This window comes from Rhinatrema bivittatum, chromosome 5 (assembly GCF_901001135.1).
Source record: "Rhinatrema bivittatum chromosome 5, aRhiBiv1.1, whole genome shotgun sequence".
NCBI lineage: Eukaryota > Metazoa > Chordata > Amphibia > Gymnophiona > Rhinatrematidae > Rhinatrema > Rhinatrema bivittatum.
In genome coordinates, this window is record NC_042619.1 from 248353004 (window position 1) to 248371708 (window position 18705).

The 18705-nt window shown below is 43.2% G+C and overlaps 1 protein-coding gene across 2 annotated transcripts in view; it reads left to right on the forward strand.

Annotated features, from left to right (window-relative positions):
- The window catches only part of KAT6A (lysine acetyltransferase 6A), a 333161-nt gene that overhangs the window by 251807 nt on the left and 62649 nt on the right, over positions 1–18705 (forward strand). For both annotated transcript variants that reach the window (XM_029603716.1, XM_029603717.1), the window contains exon 13: positions 13251–13482. In XM_029603716.1, coding sequence (XP_029459576.1) covers positions 13251–13482 — 232 coding nt within the window. The remainder of the gene's footprint in view (positions 1–13250; positions 13483–18705) is intronic.

The following is an 18705-nucleotide window of genomic DNA, read 5'->3' on the forward strand; positions in this document are numbered from 1 at the left end:
AGAGGGTACTTGAAATAGGTAATTACAACCTTGCTTCAGGGAAGGAGGGCATCAACTTCATTGGCATATATATAGGTTTGGAAGGTGTTTGAGGAGTGGTGTTTTGCGCAGCAGGTTTCTCCAAGTCAGCTGTCTCTCTTGGATTCTTTCCTTCCTGCAGAAGGTTTTGAATAAAGGTTTGGCCTTGCGTTCCCATAGGATGCAAGTAGCTGTCTTGGCCTGTTAAAGAGGGAAAGTGCATAGTTTCTCCTTGGCTTCACACCCAGACACAGTTCATTTCCTCAAAGGGGGTAAAGCACTTGCATCCTCCAGGGAGGAGGGTGTTTCCCCCCATGGAACCTTAATTTGCTCTTGTGAGCTTTGTGGTAAAGTGTTTTTTGAGCCCTAGAGGAGATTATTGATGAAAGACCTCACTTTAAAGATGTCCTTTTTGGAGGCTATTTGTTCAGCGAGATGTATTTTGGAATATAGCTGTTGTCATGTAGGGATCCTTTCCTTCAATTCAAGGATACGGGGGTATCTTTATGCACTGTTCCTTCTTTCTTGCCAAAGGTGGTCTTCATGTTTCATTTGAGCTAGTTGGTGAAATTGCCTGCCCTTGGAAACTTGAAGTCCTCATACATAGGAACTGCATTTGTTGGATGCTTGTCAAATCCTTTTAAAAGTTACCAATAGTTTTTGTAAAACAGATCAGTGCTTTATGTTGGATGCAGGAAGGGGGAAAAGGCATTGAAGGCAATCATTTCCTGGTGGCTAAAACAGGTGATTGCTTCAGCTTACATAGGCTAGGAAGTTCCAGTTCCGGAAGGGATTTGGGCTCATTCCACTTTGGCATAGGCTGCATCCTAGGCTGAATGTGACTTGGTTTTGCCACAGGAGATCTGTCGAATGGCAACTTGGCCTTTGCATACTTTTACCAAGCAATACAGGCTGGATGTCCGTGCTTCAAATTCAGCTGGTTTTCGAGAAAAGTGTGTTACGAGCGGGTCTTTTGAGTTCCCACCCGGTTTAGGGGAGCTTGCATACATCCCATTCGTCTGGACTGATCTAGGAGACATAGAGGGAAAGGAAAATTGGTTCTTACCTGCTGATTTTCATTCCTTAAGTCCCACAGATCAGTCCCGAGTCCCTCCCTGGATTTTTTTTGAAGACCACTGTGTTCTGTGTGTAATTATTTCTGAGTTTTCAGTATTTGAAACTGAAAAGGGAACAGCAATGTGAGGGAGAGACCTGATCGTAAGCCCCGCCCCCGACGTCATCAAGGGCAGCACCGACCGTTGAAAAGCGCCTTGCCACCAGGTGCCGCACACCGGGCGTCGCACGCCGAAGGGGTGCGACAAAAGGGCCCTCCCCTTTGTGCACCCCTTAGTGCAATCCATAGTGCAAATGCCAGTTAATATCTTTGCAATTGAATGTGTCTCTTTTGTTTAATATACTTCCTGTTATGCCTTTTGCTCAATTGTTAAAAATCTTGCATTTTGAGCTTTTGTAAACCGTTATGATGGCTTTACCGAATGACGGTATATAAAACTCAACAAATAAATTTGGTGTTCGGGTTCCTAATCGTTCCAGTACTTTCCAGTCTGATGGTTCCTTCCTCTGCTCATTTGGTAGAGGGGATGGTTGGTTTTTTATTTTTCTGTGTTGTACATTTGCTTGGGTACAGTTTATACTGAGCAACTGCAGATGGCACACTTGATTTATGTACCATGGTACACTGAAGCGTTCTGTCTCCATCTGCTGGTTGGGGAGAAAAACCCACTTGTCTAGACTGATCTGTGGGACAAGGATTGAAAATTAGCAGGTAAGAACCAGTTTTCCTCTATTACCTCCCTTTGGGTGCTGAATATACATCCACCTTAAAAAATTTGGAAGATTGTATCACAGCTGTAAATCACTGGCTATCTCAGAACATGCTACAGTCAAACCCATCTAAATCTGAGGTAATCTGGATTGATGAGGTAAATTACAGACGTGTTATCAGTTTTGTTAATTACCAGGTTAGGGATTGGGGGGTAATCATGAATGAAAAATTGTCTGATCCCTCCAGATTAAGTCCATCTGTAAAATTTGTTTTAGGAATCTCCATCAGATTCAACAGGCTCATTCTACTGTAATAGTGTATTAATTGGATTCCCAAAAAAATGCATTCATTGATAACGAATGCAGCGGCACATGTCAATATTGGTGTAAAATATAAAGAAAGTATATCACCTATTCTAAAGCAATTACATTGGCTCTGTGTGAGCTCCCAAAACTACTTCAGGGTTTTGTATTTAGGCCTTTAATCTCAACAGGATGTGGGTGCAGGATACCTTGGGGATCACCTTTATCCTTATTGTCCCTGTGAACTGCTGCATTCATCTCAAAGTAGTTTATTAACCATACTTTCTTTGAAAGAAGTGCGTCTGAAGTCTTCTTATAAGCGAGCCTTCTGATGTACAGATGTGGCATGATCTACCGCAAGACATTAGAGAGACTCAGGACTATTTGACTTTATGAAAGCTAAAGACATTTCTGTTTAAGGATGCTTTTGATGACGTGTAATTAATGCCATTGTAGCTGTTGGGTGTTCCACTATTTTTATGATTTTACCACCTGATATATTAAAAAAATCTATACTGCCATAATTGTTTATTTTATGCATGGACTGGCCTGGTCTTCTATCTGTAGATCAGGGATAAGAACATAAGAATTGCCATGCTGGGTCAGACAAAGATCCATCGAGCCCAACATCCTGTCTCCAGCAGTGGGCAGTCCAGATCTCAAGTACCTGCAGATCCCATAAAGTACATTTAATTTCTGTTACTCACTCCCAAGGATAGCAATAGCTTTCTTTACTTAGTTCCGTTATGCTAGTCACCTTGATCATGTCCTCTGGCAACAAATTTCACAGTTTGATAATGCATTGAGTGAGAAAGTTCTTTCTGTGATCTGTTTTGAATCTGCTGGTTGGTTGCTTCATGGAGTATCTCCTTCTTTTAGTATTTGAAAGGGTAAATAACCCTTTATAACTTTCTACCATGTCCCCTATCAGCCATCTTCTTTTCCATGCTGAAGGAGCCCTAAGCTGCATAGTCTCATCATGGGAGAGATATTCCATTTTCTTTATCATTTTTGTCGCCTTCCTCTGTACCTTTTCTATCTCTACTATGTCTGTCTTGAGATGGGGTGACCAAAACTGCACACAATACTCAAGGTGCGGTCGCATCATGGCTTGATACAGAGGCAATATGATTATTTTCCATTTTATTCCTCATTCCTTTTTGGATCATTCCTAACATTCTATTTGCTTTTTTGACTGCTATCACATACTAAGCAAAGGATTTCAACATATTGTCCACAGGGACTCCAAGGTTTTTTTTTCTGGGTAGTGACTCCCAGTACAGAACCCAGCATCATGTATCTGTAGGTTGGTATTATTTTTCCCTTTGTGAATCACTTTCCACTTTTCCACATTAAATTTTATCTGTTATTCAGTTTCCCAGTCTCACGGTCTTTCTGTAGTTTAATCCGCTGCTTTTTAAAACCGTTGAAAAATTTTGTGTCATCTGCAAACTTGATCAACTCACTTATCATTCCCTTTTCTAGATCATTTACGAGTATATTAAATAGCACAGGTCCCAGAACTGATCCTTGTGGTACTCCACTAACGACCTCTCTCCATTTGGGAAAACTAATCAGTTAGACCTACCATCGTTTCTGGCCTTTTAACCAGTTACCAATCTATAATACAACACTGCCTCCTGTCCTATGACTATGTAATTTTATGAGGCGTCTCTCATGGGGGACTTTGTCAAATATAAAATAAGTGGAGCTGGATACCACACTCAACAAACAGTCAAAATAGCGAGCAGATTGTGGAGCAAGTGATGGTTCTTACACAGTTTTGGTAATTTTCAATACTTTATTCCAAACGCAACTCCTCTGTCTGAGCATATCCAAATTAAAATCTTTACAATTGTCCCCCAACACGGACCCCTTGTTTCCCCAAAGGATGCATTGGGAGGGACAGTGAAACAGATTCCCAAATACTTATCACTTGAAAGACTTCAGTATACAAGATATTGAAGTCTTTCACAATGAACATAAGAGCATAAAAATTTGCCATGCTGGGTCAGACCAAGGGTCCATCAAGCCCAGCATCCTGTTTCCAACAGAGGCCAAACCAGGCCACAAGAACCCAGCAATCACCCAAACACCAAGAAGATCCCATGCTACTGATGCAATTAATAGCAGTGGCTTTTCCCTAAGTAAACTTGATTAATAGCAGTTAATGGACTTCTCCTCCAAGAACTTATCCATACCTTTTTTGAACCCAGCTACACTAACTGCACTAACCACATCCTCTGGCAACAAATTCCAGAGCTTAATTATGCGTTGAGTGAAAAAGAATTTTCTCCGATTAGTCTTAAATGTGCTACTTGCTAACTTCATGGAATGCCCCCTAGTCCTTCTGTTATCCAAAAGTGTAAATAACCAATTCACATCTACTCGTTCAAGACCTCTCATGATCTTAAAGACCTCTATCATATCCCGCCTCAGCCGTCTGTTCTCCAAGCTTCAGCAGCCCTAACCTCTTCAGCCTTTCCTCATAGGGGAGCTGTTCCATCCCCTTTATCATTTTGGTTGCCTTACTCTATACGTTCTCCATCGCAACTATGTCTTTTTTGAGATGCGGCGACCAGAATTGTACACAGTATTCAAGGTGCGGTCTCACCATGGAGCGGTACAGAGGCATTATGACATTTTCTGTTTTATTAACCATTCCCTTCCTAATAATTCCTAACATTCTGTTTGCTTTTTTGACTACTGCAGCACACTGAGCTGACGATTTTAAAGTATTATCCACTATGATGCCTAGATCTTTTTCCTAGGTGGTAGCTCCTAATATGGAACCTAACATCATGTAACAACAGCAAGGGTTATTTTTCCCTATAGGCAACACCTTGCACTTGTCCACATTAAATTTCATCTGCCATTTGGATGTCCAATCTTCCAGTCTTGCAAGGTCCTCCTGTAATGAACCACAATCCGCTTGTGATTTAACTACTCTGAATAATTTTGTATGGTCCACGAATTTGATAACCTCACTCGTCGTATTCCTTTCAAGATCATTTATATATATATATATATATATTAAAAAGCATTGGTCCAAGTACAGATCCCTGAAGCACTCCACTGTTTACCCTTTTCCACTGAGAAAATTGACCATTTAATCCTACTCTCTGTTTCCTGTCCTTTAACCAGTTTGTAATCCACGAAAGGACATAGCCTCCTATCCCATGACATTTTAGTTTTCTTAGAAGCCTCTCATGAGGGACGTTGTCAGACGCCTTCTGAAAATCCAAATACACTACATCTACCGTTTCACTTTTATCCACATGTTTATTAACCCCGTCAAAAAAATGAAGCAGATTTGTTAGGCAAGACTTCCTTTGGGTAAATCCATGTTGACTGTGTTCCATTAAACCATGTCTTTCTATATGCTCTACGATTTTGATCTTTAGAATAGTTTCCATTATTTTTCCTGGCACTGAAGTCAGGTTCACTGGTCTATAGTAACCCGGATCGTCCCTAGAGCCCTTTTTAAATATTGGGTTTACATTGGCCACCCTCCAGTCTTCAGGTACAATGGATGATTTTAATGATAGGTTACAAATTTTAACTAATAGATCAGAAATTTCATTTTTGAGTTCCTTCAATACCCTAGGATGCATACCATCCGGTCCAGGTGATTTCTACTCTTTAGTTTGTCAATCTGGCCTACTACATCTTCCAGGTTCACAGTGATTTGGTTCAGTTCGTCTGACTCATCACCCCTGAAAACCATCTCTGGAACTGGTATCTCCCCAACATCCTCATTAGTAAACACGGAAGCAAAGAATTCATTTAGTCTTTCTGCAATTGCCTTATCTTCCCTAAGAGCCCCCTTAACACTTCGGTCAACTAATGGTCCAACCGACTCCCTCACAGGTTTCTTGCTTTGGATATATTTTAAAAAGTTTTTATGAGTTTTTGCCTCTATGGCCAACTTCATTTCAAATTCTCTCTTTGCTTGTCTTATCAATGTTTTTCACTTAACTTGACAATGTTTATGTTTTATCCTATTTTCTTCATGAGAGAGATTTGCATGCACTGTCTCCAGCCTTTCTCATGCATATTCATTGTAGATATCCTGAAAACCTGGCCTGTTTGTGGCACTCGAGGACTGGAATTCACCATCTCTGGCTTAGAATGTAATTGAACACGTTTTTATATTAGTTTTTGCCTCACTGGCAAGCCTTTTCTCAGTCTTTCTTGGCTTGGCCAACTACTGTTTTATATCTCTCTTGCCAGTGCTTATGATGATGTCTGTTTTCTTAATTTGTCTGCTTTTCATTTTTTGAACAATACGCTTTTAGCTTTAACTGTCTCCTTTACCTCACCATTAAACCATGTTGGTAATTGTTTTATCTTTCTTCTACCTTTTTTAATGCAAGAAATACATTTTATCTGGGGTTCCAAAATAGTATTTTTAAACAGTGTCCATGTCTCATGCAAAGTTTTAAACCTTACAATGCTTCTTTTAGTTTTTTTCAAACTAGTTTCCTCATTCTATCATAGTCTCCCCTTTTAAAATTATTTTTTACTGTTGTAGTTTTACTTAATGTCCTCCCTTCAGTGATTATGTCAAATTCTATTGTATTATGATTGCTATTTCTTAGCAGTCCCATCATAGTAACTTCTCATACCAGGTCGTGCGTTCCACTGTAGCTTCATCTCTCATCAGTTCTAGGACCAGCTGCTCCATGAAGCAGTCAATTCTGGCATTTAGAAACTTAACCTCTCTATAGCATGTCCTGATGAAACATTGGCTAAATCTATACCAGTGTAATTGAAAACTCCCATTAGTATTGTATTGTTAAACATATTAGCTTTTTAAATATAAGCTAGCATTTCAGTTTATTTTTTCATTTTGGCCAGGTGGTCGGTAGTATATACCTGCTGCTACACTCTTACCTGTCACACATGGAATTTCTATCCATAAGGATTCCCCAGTGCATTTTGTTTCTTGTAGAATTTTTATCATGCTTGATTCTATGCGATCTTTTACATATAGTGCCACCCCTCCACCAATTTGATCATTTTTATTTTTTTATGTATGTTTTCTGCATTTACTGATCCTTACCTAGGTTGCTATTTGTAGTTAAGTGGGTTATAAATTAATGAAAGGTGTCCTTTAATTTTGGATATTTAAGAAGCCTCACTTTCATCTGTATCCTGGGAGACAGCAGCTGGATTCATGAAACCCATTAAATGAGAAACAATAGATTTCCTAGCGTGTAGACCAGGGGTGGGCAATTCCGGTCCTCGAGGGCTGCAAACCAGTCGGGTTTTCAGGATATCCTTAATGAATATGCATGAGAGACCTGCATACACACTGCCTCAGTTGTATGCAAATCTATTTCATGCATATTCATTAGGGGTATCCTGAAAACCTGACTGGTTTGCAGCCCTTGAGGACCGGACTTGCCCACCCCTGGTGTAGACAGATGGCCTCAGGACCAGTGAGCTTATGCTTCCCTGCCAGCAGATGGAGACAGAGGAAGCTGACGTCACAGTATATATAACCATGCAGTGACCCCAGTATTCTCCTAGCACAAGCAGGATGGTAGTCCTATCATGTGGGTGACATCATTGGATGGAACCTGGCAAGGAAAACTTCTGTCAAAGTTTCTAGAAGCTTTGACCTGCTCACTGAGCGTGCCCAGCGTGCCACGATCTGTGCATCCACACAAGGTCCCTCTTCAGTCTCTTTTCCGTGGTGCAGTTGCTGTGTGGTTTGTGGAGCTCCACTTTTTCTTGTTTTGTGCTGAAAAGTAATGTTTTTCCCAGTTCCATCATCAGGTCCCCCTTCACGGTTGGTGCCTCCTTGGCGTGGTAGGTTAAAGTCACAGTTTTTTTTGCTTCTTTGCGGTTGACTCCTGGCACTTCGCCTCTCGGTGACTGCTGGTCATCAACCACACATTGGGTAGCTTTTATGGCGTTGTCCAGCTTTCATCAGTACCCCCAGAGCCTGCGGACCATGTCCATCACAGATTCGCATGAGGTGTGTATCCTCTGCCTGGGGGCCTCGCATGACATCCGTGGGTGTCAGCTGTGTGACCAGATGATCCCCAAAGGGCGTCGTGTGCGCCTTGATAAATGGAGAAACTTTTTGGCTCCACAAAGTTTGCTCCATCCATGCCCGCGTCATCGACGTCGAGGGGAGCCTCTTGCTGCTCCTCTCTCCACCTCTTCGAAAGGTTTTGGGGACGGTAACCGATCCTCCATGATCTCACTGGTGTCCCGGACGTCGGGATCCTCCGCCTCCTCGGCACCGGGGAAAGACTGGGCAGAGCACAGTGGGGAGATCCCGCAAGCATCACCACCAGTCGCCGGCGGCTCCGGTTCCGGTGTGGTGCTGGCGGTGGCCGCACCTCACCAAAGTGAGGTGCGGCCACCGCCAGCCATCGAAGGTCCCATCCTCCACCCCCAGGAGTCTTAGGTGTTCCCCACCGATATCAGTGCTGGGCACCATGCCATCTCGGAGGACCGAGTAAGAGCCGGTGACACCTCGTCCCCCTCCCTCAGTCCTGGTCTTCCTGGACTTTCAGGAGGAGTTGGACTGTAGGGTGCAGACAGCGGAGCTCAGAGCTCTTCAGTGTGTCGAGCTGCCTGCGCCACTGGCCCCCATGGCGGTGCCGAAGCCCTCGCTGTCTGTCCCAGCACCTCTGCTTGAGCGTCTGGATGTCCTTTTAGGTGCCCTACCAACACAACCAGTGCCCAAGGGGTCTTCGGTTCCCCAGCAGCCACCGTTGCCCCCCTCTGGAGCGATCCCTCTTATCAGAACCTCTAAGGAGGAAGACGTGGCCGGAGCCGTGTTCCCGAGGCCTTGGTTCCCCGAGCCTTTACTGGCACCTGTGGCCCCCAGTCCCCTCGATGCCAGGGGAACTGTCGATTCCCGCAGTGCCCTCAAGACCTCCGAAGCTGTCGGAGCCCAGGGCTGATATCCCCCCAGGCTTTGCCCGTATCACGCTGGCCCTAGTGAGAAGGAAGGGCCTTTATGACCTGGGGAGATGATTCCACGGAGTCATCTTCTGAATACTTGGACGATCCCCTCTCTGAGCCTTCCCCGCCTGAGGAATGGCGTTTGTCCCCTCCAAAGGATCTATTCTTCGCAGGCTTTGTCAGAGGAGGATGCGCGACATAAAATGTTGGAGGTACTCCAGTTTGACGCTCCTAAGGAGATCGTGGTCGTTCCCATTCACGACATCTTCAAGGACCTCCTCCTTCGGATGCGGGAGCACCCAATCTCCATCTCCCCTGTCAATAGGAAGGCGGATCCTACCTATTTGGTGCAGCAAGCTGTGGGCTTCAAGAAACAGCATTTCCCCCATCAGTTGGTGGTTGTGGAATCTACCCTTAAAAAATCCAGGCACTCCCGTACCCACGCCTCGGCCCCTCCAGGACACGAGCATAGGGAGCTCGATGCCTTGGGCTGCAAAATCTTCCAGGGCACTATGCTCATTGCCTGTATTACCGCCTACCAGTTTTACATGACTCAGTACAATCGGAACCTATGGAAGTGGGTCCAGGATCCAGGGTCCAGGATGCAGCAGCAGGAGGCGCTTTTGGCTATTGTCCTGCAAGGTTTGGAGGCTGGCAAACATGAGGTGCGGTCCACCTACGATGTCTTTGAAACTGCAGCTTGTGCAGCCACATGGCGGCCTCGGCCCATATTACCCCTCTTGCCCGCGTGCGCATTGGACCCTATGGGCACAGTGGCAACAGGCCTCCCAGGACCTCGAGACTTCTCTCTAAGTCACGGAACCTTTGAGGACGTCCTTGACCTGGTGGGAGAACATTCCAACCTGCAGCAGGGAATTCCCTTCCAGGCGGCACCGCCTCAAGTTCTACTACAACCGATGCGTCTCCTCAGGGCTGGGGAGCCCATGTGGATGGCCTCCACACATAGGATCTCTGGACTGCCCATGAAGCCCACTGCCGAATAAACTTCCTGGAGCTTCGGGCGATTCGCTACGCTCTGTGGGCGTTCAGGGACCAGTTGTCCCACAGGGAAGTCCTGATCAAGATGGACAACCAGGTAGAATTGTGGTGTATCAACAAACAGGGAGGCATGGCGCCCTGTGCCACCCAAACCTCCAGGCGCTGGCCCTCATGGCATGGATGTTGAGAGCATGATTCTCCAGCCCCTGAACCTTTTGGCCAGTGTTTCCCAGGGCCTGCTGACTCTAGAAAGCCTTCCACCAGGAAGTCCTACAGTTCGAAGTGGAGACGATTCTCCATGTGATGTGTGGGGCATGCACTGGATCCATTCACATGCCCCCTTCCCATACTGTTGGACTACTTGTGGCACCTTTCAGAGTCTGGGCTCCAAACCAGCTCATTCAGGGTCCATCTCAGCACTGTTGGCGCATACCATTGAGGCATCGCTGGCACACCAAAATCAGTGCAGCCCTTGGTGGGTCATTTTATGAGGGGCTTATTTCAGTTGAAGTCCCCTTTGGCCCCCTACTGCGTCCTGGGACCTTAACGTTTTCTTGGTACAGCTGATGCGTCCTCCCTTCGAGCCACTGTGTTTCTGCGATCCGAAGTTCCTTACCTGGAAAGTCACTTTCCTAGTGGCGATTACTTTGACTCGTAGAGTCAATGAGCTTCAGGCCTTGGTCACATACCTGCCATACACAATGTTCTTTCATGACCATGTGGTCTTGCACACACCCCCTAAATTTCTGCCTAAGGTAGTGACTGATTTCCACATCACTCAGTCCATTGTTCTGCCCATCTTCTTTCCCAGGCCTCATTCCCACCCAGGGGAACGGGCTCTTCATATGCTGGATTGCAAGAGGGCCTTGGCTTTCTACTTAGAATGCACAGCCGGGTACCAACAGTAGACTTAGCTCTTTGTGTGCTTTGATCCCAATAGGCTGAGCATGGCAGTGGGTAAGCAGACTTTATCTGTGCGACCATGATGACATCTGTGACACATCTGCAAGCAGTTCCCATCGTTGAAATTTGTCAGGCTGCAACGTGGCGTTCTCTTCACACTTTTACAGCTCACTACTGCTTGGACAAACTGGACAATGCATTTGGTCAGTCCGTTCTGTGCAATCTTTTCCACACCTGAACCCAACTCTTCCAGCCAAGTGTGCCCTTGGTTGATGCCAGGCAGTCTCCTGCCAACCAGCAGAGCCGCACTTGTGCCCGTGGCACCTTGTTCGGCATCTGTTGGTCTTTCCTATTCGCAGACACAGCATGGAGCTTGGTATTCACCCATATGTGAGGACTACCATCCTGCTTGTCCTAGGAGAAAGCGCAGTTATTCCTCTGCAGTGATTGCCACTTTACTCCATGCTCACAAGTTCTCCACTTCCTTGGCTTATGTGAGGTTTTGGAGAGTTTTTGAGGCCTGGTGTGAAGAGCAGGGTGTTCTTCCTCGTTCAGTTAAGATCCCTCTCATTCTGGATTTTTTGCAGGATGGATTGAGAAAAGGCTTGGCTCTTAATTCCTTGAAGGCTTTTGCCTGTTTCAGAGGCCTGGTGAATGGTGTTTCCTTGTCGTCTCATCCTGATGTGGCCCGTTTTTTGAAGGGAGTGAAGCACCTTAGGCCTCCCTTGAGGTTACCGGTTCCATTGATGCTGGACATTTTGGTGGGCCTTATCTTCCAACCATTGCATAGCCTTTCTTCACGGTTGTTGACTTTGAAGGCTGTGTTCCTTGTGCCTATATATTCTGTGCATCTGATTTCTTAGCTGCAGGCCTTGCCTTGCTGGGAGCTGTTCCTTCGGGTGACTCTGGGGACATTACAGCTGCGTACTGTTCCATCCTTCTTGCCCAAGTAGTCTCGGACTTTCATTTAAAATAGTCCATCTCCTTGCCATCCCTGGATAAGGTCAGGGATGCAGAGGAGTTTCGCCTTTTGCGCTCCTTGGATATTAAGCGTCTTGTTGAGCGGTATCTGGAGGTCTCTGAGTCTTTTCGAAAGACGGATTGCCTGTTTGTTCTCCAAGGCGGGAGTAAGCAGGGCGCTTCGGCTTCGTGAGCTATGATAGCTCGTTGGATTAAGGAGGTGGTCACGGCTGCATATGTGGATGCTGGAAAGCCATTACCTACTCAGGTTAGAGCTCTTTCCACTAGGGCTCAGGCAGTATCATGGGCAGAGGTTAGTCTGTTATCTCCTGTCAATATCTGCCGAGCTGTGACGTGGTCCTCCTTACACACTTTTTCTAGGTTTTATCGTCTGGATGCGCAGGTGCGGGAGGACACAGCCTTTGCACGTGCGATGTTGACTGGACCGCAGGCAGCCTCCACCCTTTTGGAGAGTAGCTTTGGTACATCCCACTGGTCCTGAGTCCATCCGTCTACATGCTAGGAAATGGAGAAATTACTTTCCTGATAATTTCATTTTCCTTAGTGTAGACAGATGGACTCAGCTTCCCGGCCTCCGCTGCTGCATGAGTGTGTCAGTAGTCCTGTGGGGCTCTGGGTCCCAAGGAATTACTGGTAAGTGTTCATCCAATCCCTAGCTTGAGGTACCTAGAATCTTAAGTGAGTTCAGTGTTTATGGTTGGTTGAGTCAGCTTTGGTTATCTGTTTTAATCAAGGTTTTTGCTAGTCTGTCCACGGTTGATTTTGAAGAGTATACTGGCAGGCTGGGGTCACGGCAGGGTTATATATACTGTGACGTCAGCTTGCTTTGTCTCCATCTGCTGGCAGGGGAGCAAAAATCCACTGGTCCTGAGTCCATCTGCCTACACTAAGGAAAATGAAATTATCAGGTAAGTAATTTCTCCAATAATTTGACATAAATAGTCTCAGTGAATTACTTTACCTATGGAAATGTCCTCTGATAAAATTGCCCACCTAATAGGCAGATACAAGTGTATGCATAAGAACTGTATGCATGCAATTTTACCTGCATTCTGGAGAAGTGTTCCAGGGAGTAGAGTCTGGGCAGTGTTTTCATTTACACGCATGCTTTTTTATTTTTAAAAAGTGTGTACATCAGTTGTCATGGCAGAACTACCTGCACCAAATAGCAGGTGTAATTGTGTACAGGTAGTTTTGCCGGGGTAATTTTCAAAGCAAGGTTATCTACGAAGGTTCACTTTGAAGACTGGTATAATTCATACAGTCTGTGACAAAATTAGCCCAGAAATATACAGTTTTATGGGTATGTTAGCTTCTTTTCACTATTTCTGCAGGTTATCTGTTGTCAAAGAGGGAAGGCCAGGCAGGGTCGCCTGAAAAGCCTCTGTCTGACCTGGGCCGTCTTTCCTACATGGCATACTGGAAAAGTGTCATATTAGAGTGCCTTTATCAGCAACACGACAAGCAAATCAGCATTAAAAAATTGAGCAAACTTACTGGGATTTGCCCTCAGGACATAACTTCTACACTGCACCACCTGCGTATGCTTGATGTCCGCGATGGCCGGTATGTGCATTTTCTTGCTCTTTTGTCAGGGCAATTGCTGATTCTGATCTTATTTCAAGAGGCAATAGTTTTGATAACACAACATGGAGATCCAGTACCTTTAATTCACTGTTCAAATCAATCCCTCCAAAATTTCAAAATGAGTCAAAAAATCAATAATATTTAGATACCAAGTGACCTCATGCCTGTAAGTGCAACCTGGCACTTAATATAAATTGTAAACATTGCCACTATTTTCAGTATAGTCACTGGTCACTAGCATGGTTTCCAACATTACTGCACACAAAAACAAAATCTTTGTGCTCAAGAATACATGTTCAACAATTCAAAACATCAGTAGTATCACAGTGTAGAAACAGTCCACAGACTTACCTTTAGTCATTTCCAAAGTCCCACTTGTGACTGTGCCAGCACAGGCTGTGTTTCAAAGATAGCACTTCTGCTTCAGGGGGATGGCATCACACATATTTCATGTTGTTTTATCATTACTGCCACTGATCCTTCACCAATTAACTGGCGACAAGATGGCCAGTCGCTTAAGGAGGAGCAGTAAGCATCACCAAAAGAGAGGTTTGTTAGATTTTTCAAGGTTTAGATGTTCCCTGTTGAGATTTTTGTTTCCATCTTATCCCTGGAACAGTCCTAGATGTTGGCTGCAGTAAAGTGGAATGGGCTAGAGATGAGATGGAACATGCATAGACTTATCTTATTCTCCTATTCTTCCGCCTTTCACAGCACTAGTTCTTGAAATTATGGAATGGGGTACAAATAATTTCATTACCTCGTGAGCAGTAGCATCAGTATATCTATCATATACATTTTATGTGAACCGATGTGATGACTGTTGTTGAACATTGGTATACAAAAAAATAACAAATAAATAAAATAAATAAGTTTATTATAATTCAGTTGTCTTAAAAATGCAAAAAACATACCTACAGTGAGACTACATATTATATCAACTCATCTCATGCTTGGATCAGAAAGGACTGTGTATTCTGGCTACAGACTGTTAAGCAGGTTCCTTGAAAAATGTACATAGTAACATAGAGGAACATTTTCAAGGATTTAGGTGCCTAATCTTGGATCCTAAATTAGCCCTTTTGAAAATATACTAAGGCTGAGTTCCTAATTTTAATCTCTGATATTTAGGCACTTAAATGTGGGTGGCTCTGGAGGCTGAAAATAAAGATGCTTAGTGCTGATTTTCAGCAATAGGTATCTAACTTGGGAGCCTAAATCTGGACAAATGAATAGTAGCCCTAAATTTAGGAGCATTTTCAGTGGAAAACATAGGATCCTAATTTTGGTTGAAAAATAGGCACCTAACTTAGATACCTAAATTTAGGAAATCTGCTTTTTTTAAAATATTGGTCTTACTGTAAATGAGGGTAGAAAGACAAAAAAGGCCCATCAAGTTACGATTCATACTTTTAGTATATGTGCATACAACTTAGACAACCATCATCTTCTCCTTCCTACTCACTGCCCTCCATATCTGTCCCAAGCACACCCAAAATCTGCAACAGTGTAGCCTACATCACCTCTGCTAATGTACCATTTCAAGCCTTGCCATTTTCAGCTTTGTTTCTTACAAGATCAATACTTAATTCAGCATCTAGACCCCCTCCCATTTAAAATCCAGCTACCCTATGCTCATTCAGGTTTGGGTTTTAACTATGTTTGTAAAATCAGAGAGAGATTCTCTGTTAGAAAAACTATACCAGTGTTTCCCAACCTTCTCCTTGAGGCACACCTAGCTATTTGGGTTTTCAGGATTGCTACAATGAATATGCATTAGATAGATTTGCATACTCTGGGTCTCCAATGTATGCAAATCTATCTCATGCCTATTCTTTATGGATATCCTGAAAACTTGACTGGTTAGGAATACTTCCAGTATAGGGTTCGGAAACACTGGACTATATTATGATTAGTAAATGCTTCATTATCAGAGGGGAGTTTTCCTGCTCCTTTAAAAAGTACAATAGTGAAAACCGTTCCTGAAGAAGTCATTCTTGGACCCTAATTTCATGGACAATTACAAGCCTGTGTCAGTTTTACCTTTTTTTAAAAGTAAATTTATTGAAAAAATAGTTGCCCTACAATTAATTGAGTATCTAGATTGTTTCAGTCTGGGTTTTGCAAATTTCAAGGCACTGAGACAGTACTAATCTCTGTATTAAATGATGTTCTTGGAGAATGCGATAAGTGTCAAAATGTTGTAATCTTTTTAGATCTCACCTTAGTGTTTGATATGGGTAAACCATAATTTATTAATCTAGTTAAGAGAAGAAGGTATCTCAGAGAGGGTAGGAAATGGTTTGAATCTTTTTTTTTTTAGATAAGCATTCCCAGCAAGCGAGCTAGGGCAGGTGCTCTCTTCCCCACTAGCTTTAGACTGTAGGGTTCTGTTCTGTCTCCATATCTGTTGAATATCTCTATAATTCCCTTGTGTGCAGTACTAAGGTCTTTAGGGTTAAATTTCCTTTAGTTAGATTAATTGCTTCTATGGGGCATGCGATGACATTTCCAAAAACACAACACAACAAAACAATATAAATATTAAACATACAAAATCAAATGTAAATAATAAAGCAAAATTAATTAAAATAAAAGTATCAGCAGCATAACATAACAAATTAGTCTTCTGAAATTAAACTGCCACCCCTTACAATATACGTAAAACCAGAGCAACCTAATGGAAAGGCCTTATGGAATAACCAAGTTTTAAATACCTTACAAAAAAAGGAATGATCCTTATGATCATGGTAGAACAGATGCTTTTACTGCAAAGGCTCTTTTCCTGGTTCTCTGCAGCCGAACATCCTTTATTGTAGGAATACTGTAGATACTCAGGATCTTAATCATTTACAATTGTATGGGTCAGCGTCAAGGTTTTAAACTGGACACAAGATTCCACAGGCAGCCAGTGAAGTTCAGTAAGCAAGGAATGATCTCTTTAAGACTGCCTAAAATTGTATTTGCCTTATTTTGCATCAGTTATAATCGTTTTAAGGTGATTTGAAATAATCCCATGTAAACTGCATTGCAGTAATCTAAACACGATGTGACCATTGCATGGTTTACTGTAGCCAAATTATTAGGGGACATAAAAGATCTCATCTGCTGGATCATATGAAAATTTCTAAACATGATCTTTGTAAGAAGGGAAATATAGTATCAGAGACAATTGTATTACTTAGTTCTTGCCATTGGCGGCTCAAAGTTTGGGGGGGGGGGTTTCCCATGGCTCTTGAGACCCCCACCCCCGCCATTCTGACATCTTTGATGAGTATAAAAAGAAAGATCTGAGTCTAGCATGTATCACCTGCAGAAAAGCCGTATTTTGTCTGTTAACTGACAACTGACAATTTAGAAAAAAATTAAAGACCTGGCTGTTCAGGCAAGCCTTCCCCGACTAGTCATCACACACAGCGCAGTTACCTAACTCCTTTTATACCTTGTATAGCTTAACCGCATCTCCTGTAGTTCTTTTCCTTTAGTTTTACCCCTGTATATAAATTAACCCCTGTACATATTTTAACCCCTGCCATCCCTTTGTATATCTTGTACATATCGTTATTCACCATTTCTCAATATCATACGTTATTGTTTGTTTTCGCCTTATTTCTCACTGTCTTTTATTTATTTATTTAAAGTCTTTTCTATACCATCGTTAAGCGGGTGCCATCACAACGGTTTACAATAGGGCACAAAAACTGTGTGTTAGATCCAGAATCTGGAATTCTAAACTCTTAAACAGGTGCCTTAATTTACTGTAACATAGTTTCATAAAAAATATAATTTGGTGAGTGTTATAAGTCATGTCCAGTTTCCTCTTACTCGGTTATGAGATATCTTACTCCTTTATTTTGGTTCTTTGTTGTTTAAAAAGAAAGAATAGTTTAGGATACAGTAATGAGGCACACACTTAAAGAAACAAGGTGTGTGAGTGTGAGCTAGGCTACCCCCTACCCCACCCCTGTTCATTGTATTTTCCTACCTGTCAGTTCAATTGTAAACCGGTATGATGTGGTTCACTAATGTCGGTATATAAAAATTTGAAATAAAATAAACTGAAAATCAATAGGCACTTCTCCTTCCAAAACCCATAGTGCACTTGATTTACTCAAATACATTTTCAGTTTATACATATTCAACCAACAGGCTACAGCCTCCAACAACTCCTTCAGCTTCTCCAATTCAGCCAAGGTATTCTGGTATTATGGACAGTAAATTGGGATGTCATATGTGAATACATTAAATAAATGCTGTCTCCAACCATGTTCTTTTAAGCTCACTGCAGTTATTTATTTATTTATTTATTTCGAGGTTTTTATATACCGAAGTATAGCGGGATGCCTTCACTCCGGTTTACAGGATAACAACTTAATACATATTGGTAACATTGGAACGAAATTAATAAACAGTTAACAAGATAACAACTTGATACATTTTGGTAACACTGATGTTTAAGGTTGTAATGATCACTTTATGCAGGTTACTCCAGTGTCTTCTGGAAAGCACAGTTCAGACATGCCAATGCTGTTTTTAGGCTGTACTGATTGCTCCAGGCAGGTTACTCAGTCCTTTATTCCAATTCTCTTGCCACTAGAGATCCACTATGTATATCCTACACACATGTGCTTAGTTCTACAACTACTTTTCCAATGGGGAAACAAGTTTGTAGAGGAATGTGATTGTCTAGACAGCAGCTGTGTCTTCATCTTCATCCAGGCAAGCCAGTCCACACCAGTGGGTTGTACACTCCAATCAGCAGGTAGAGACTGAGAACGATGGCTCGCTGATGTCTCTCACATATAGCTCACCACAGACATCAGCCATCCAGTATTTCTCCTTCTCTAGCAGGTGGTAGACATGCGTCCTTGCTTGTGGACTTTGGCCTGCCAGGATTGACAGGCTGCCCTGACCTCCTGTGGTGATAGCATTTGATTCCTCCCTCAGCTGAGTGTCTGATATGTCAGGACAGGAGTGGGGTGAAAGCTGGTGCCTTAGCCCTTCCTTTGACAGAGGGAGAGTTCCTGTAGGGAGAATGCAGTAGGATAAGGGAGCCCTTGGGCTCAGCCCTGTTGATTTGTGTCTTTGCCTCTCCTGTCTATTTTGTCCTCCTCCTCCGCCTGATCTCTGCCCCGGTTTTTCTCTGCTGTTCTGCCTTACCAGTCTTCAGCACAACAAATAAAGTGGGGGGAAACCCCCACG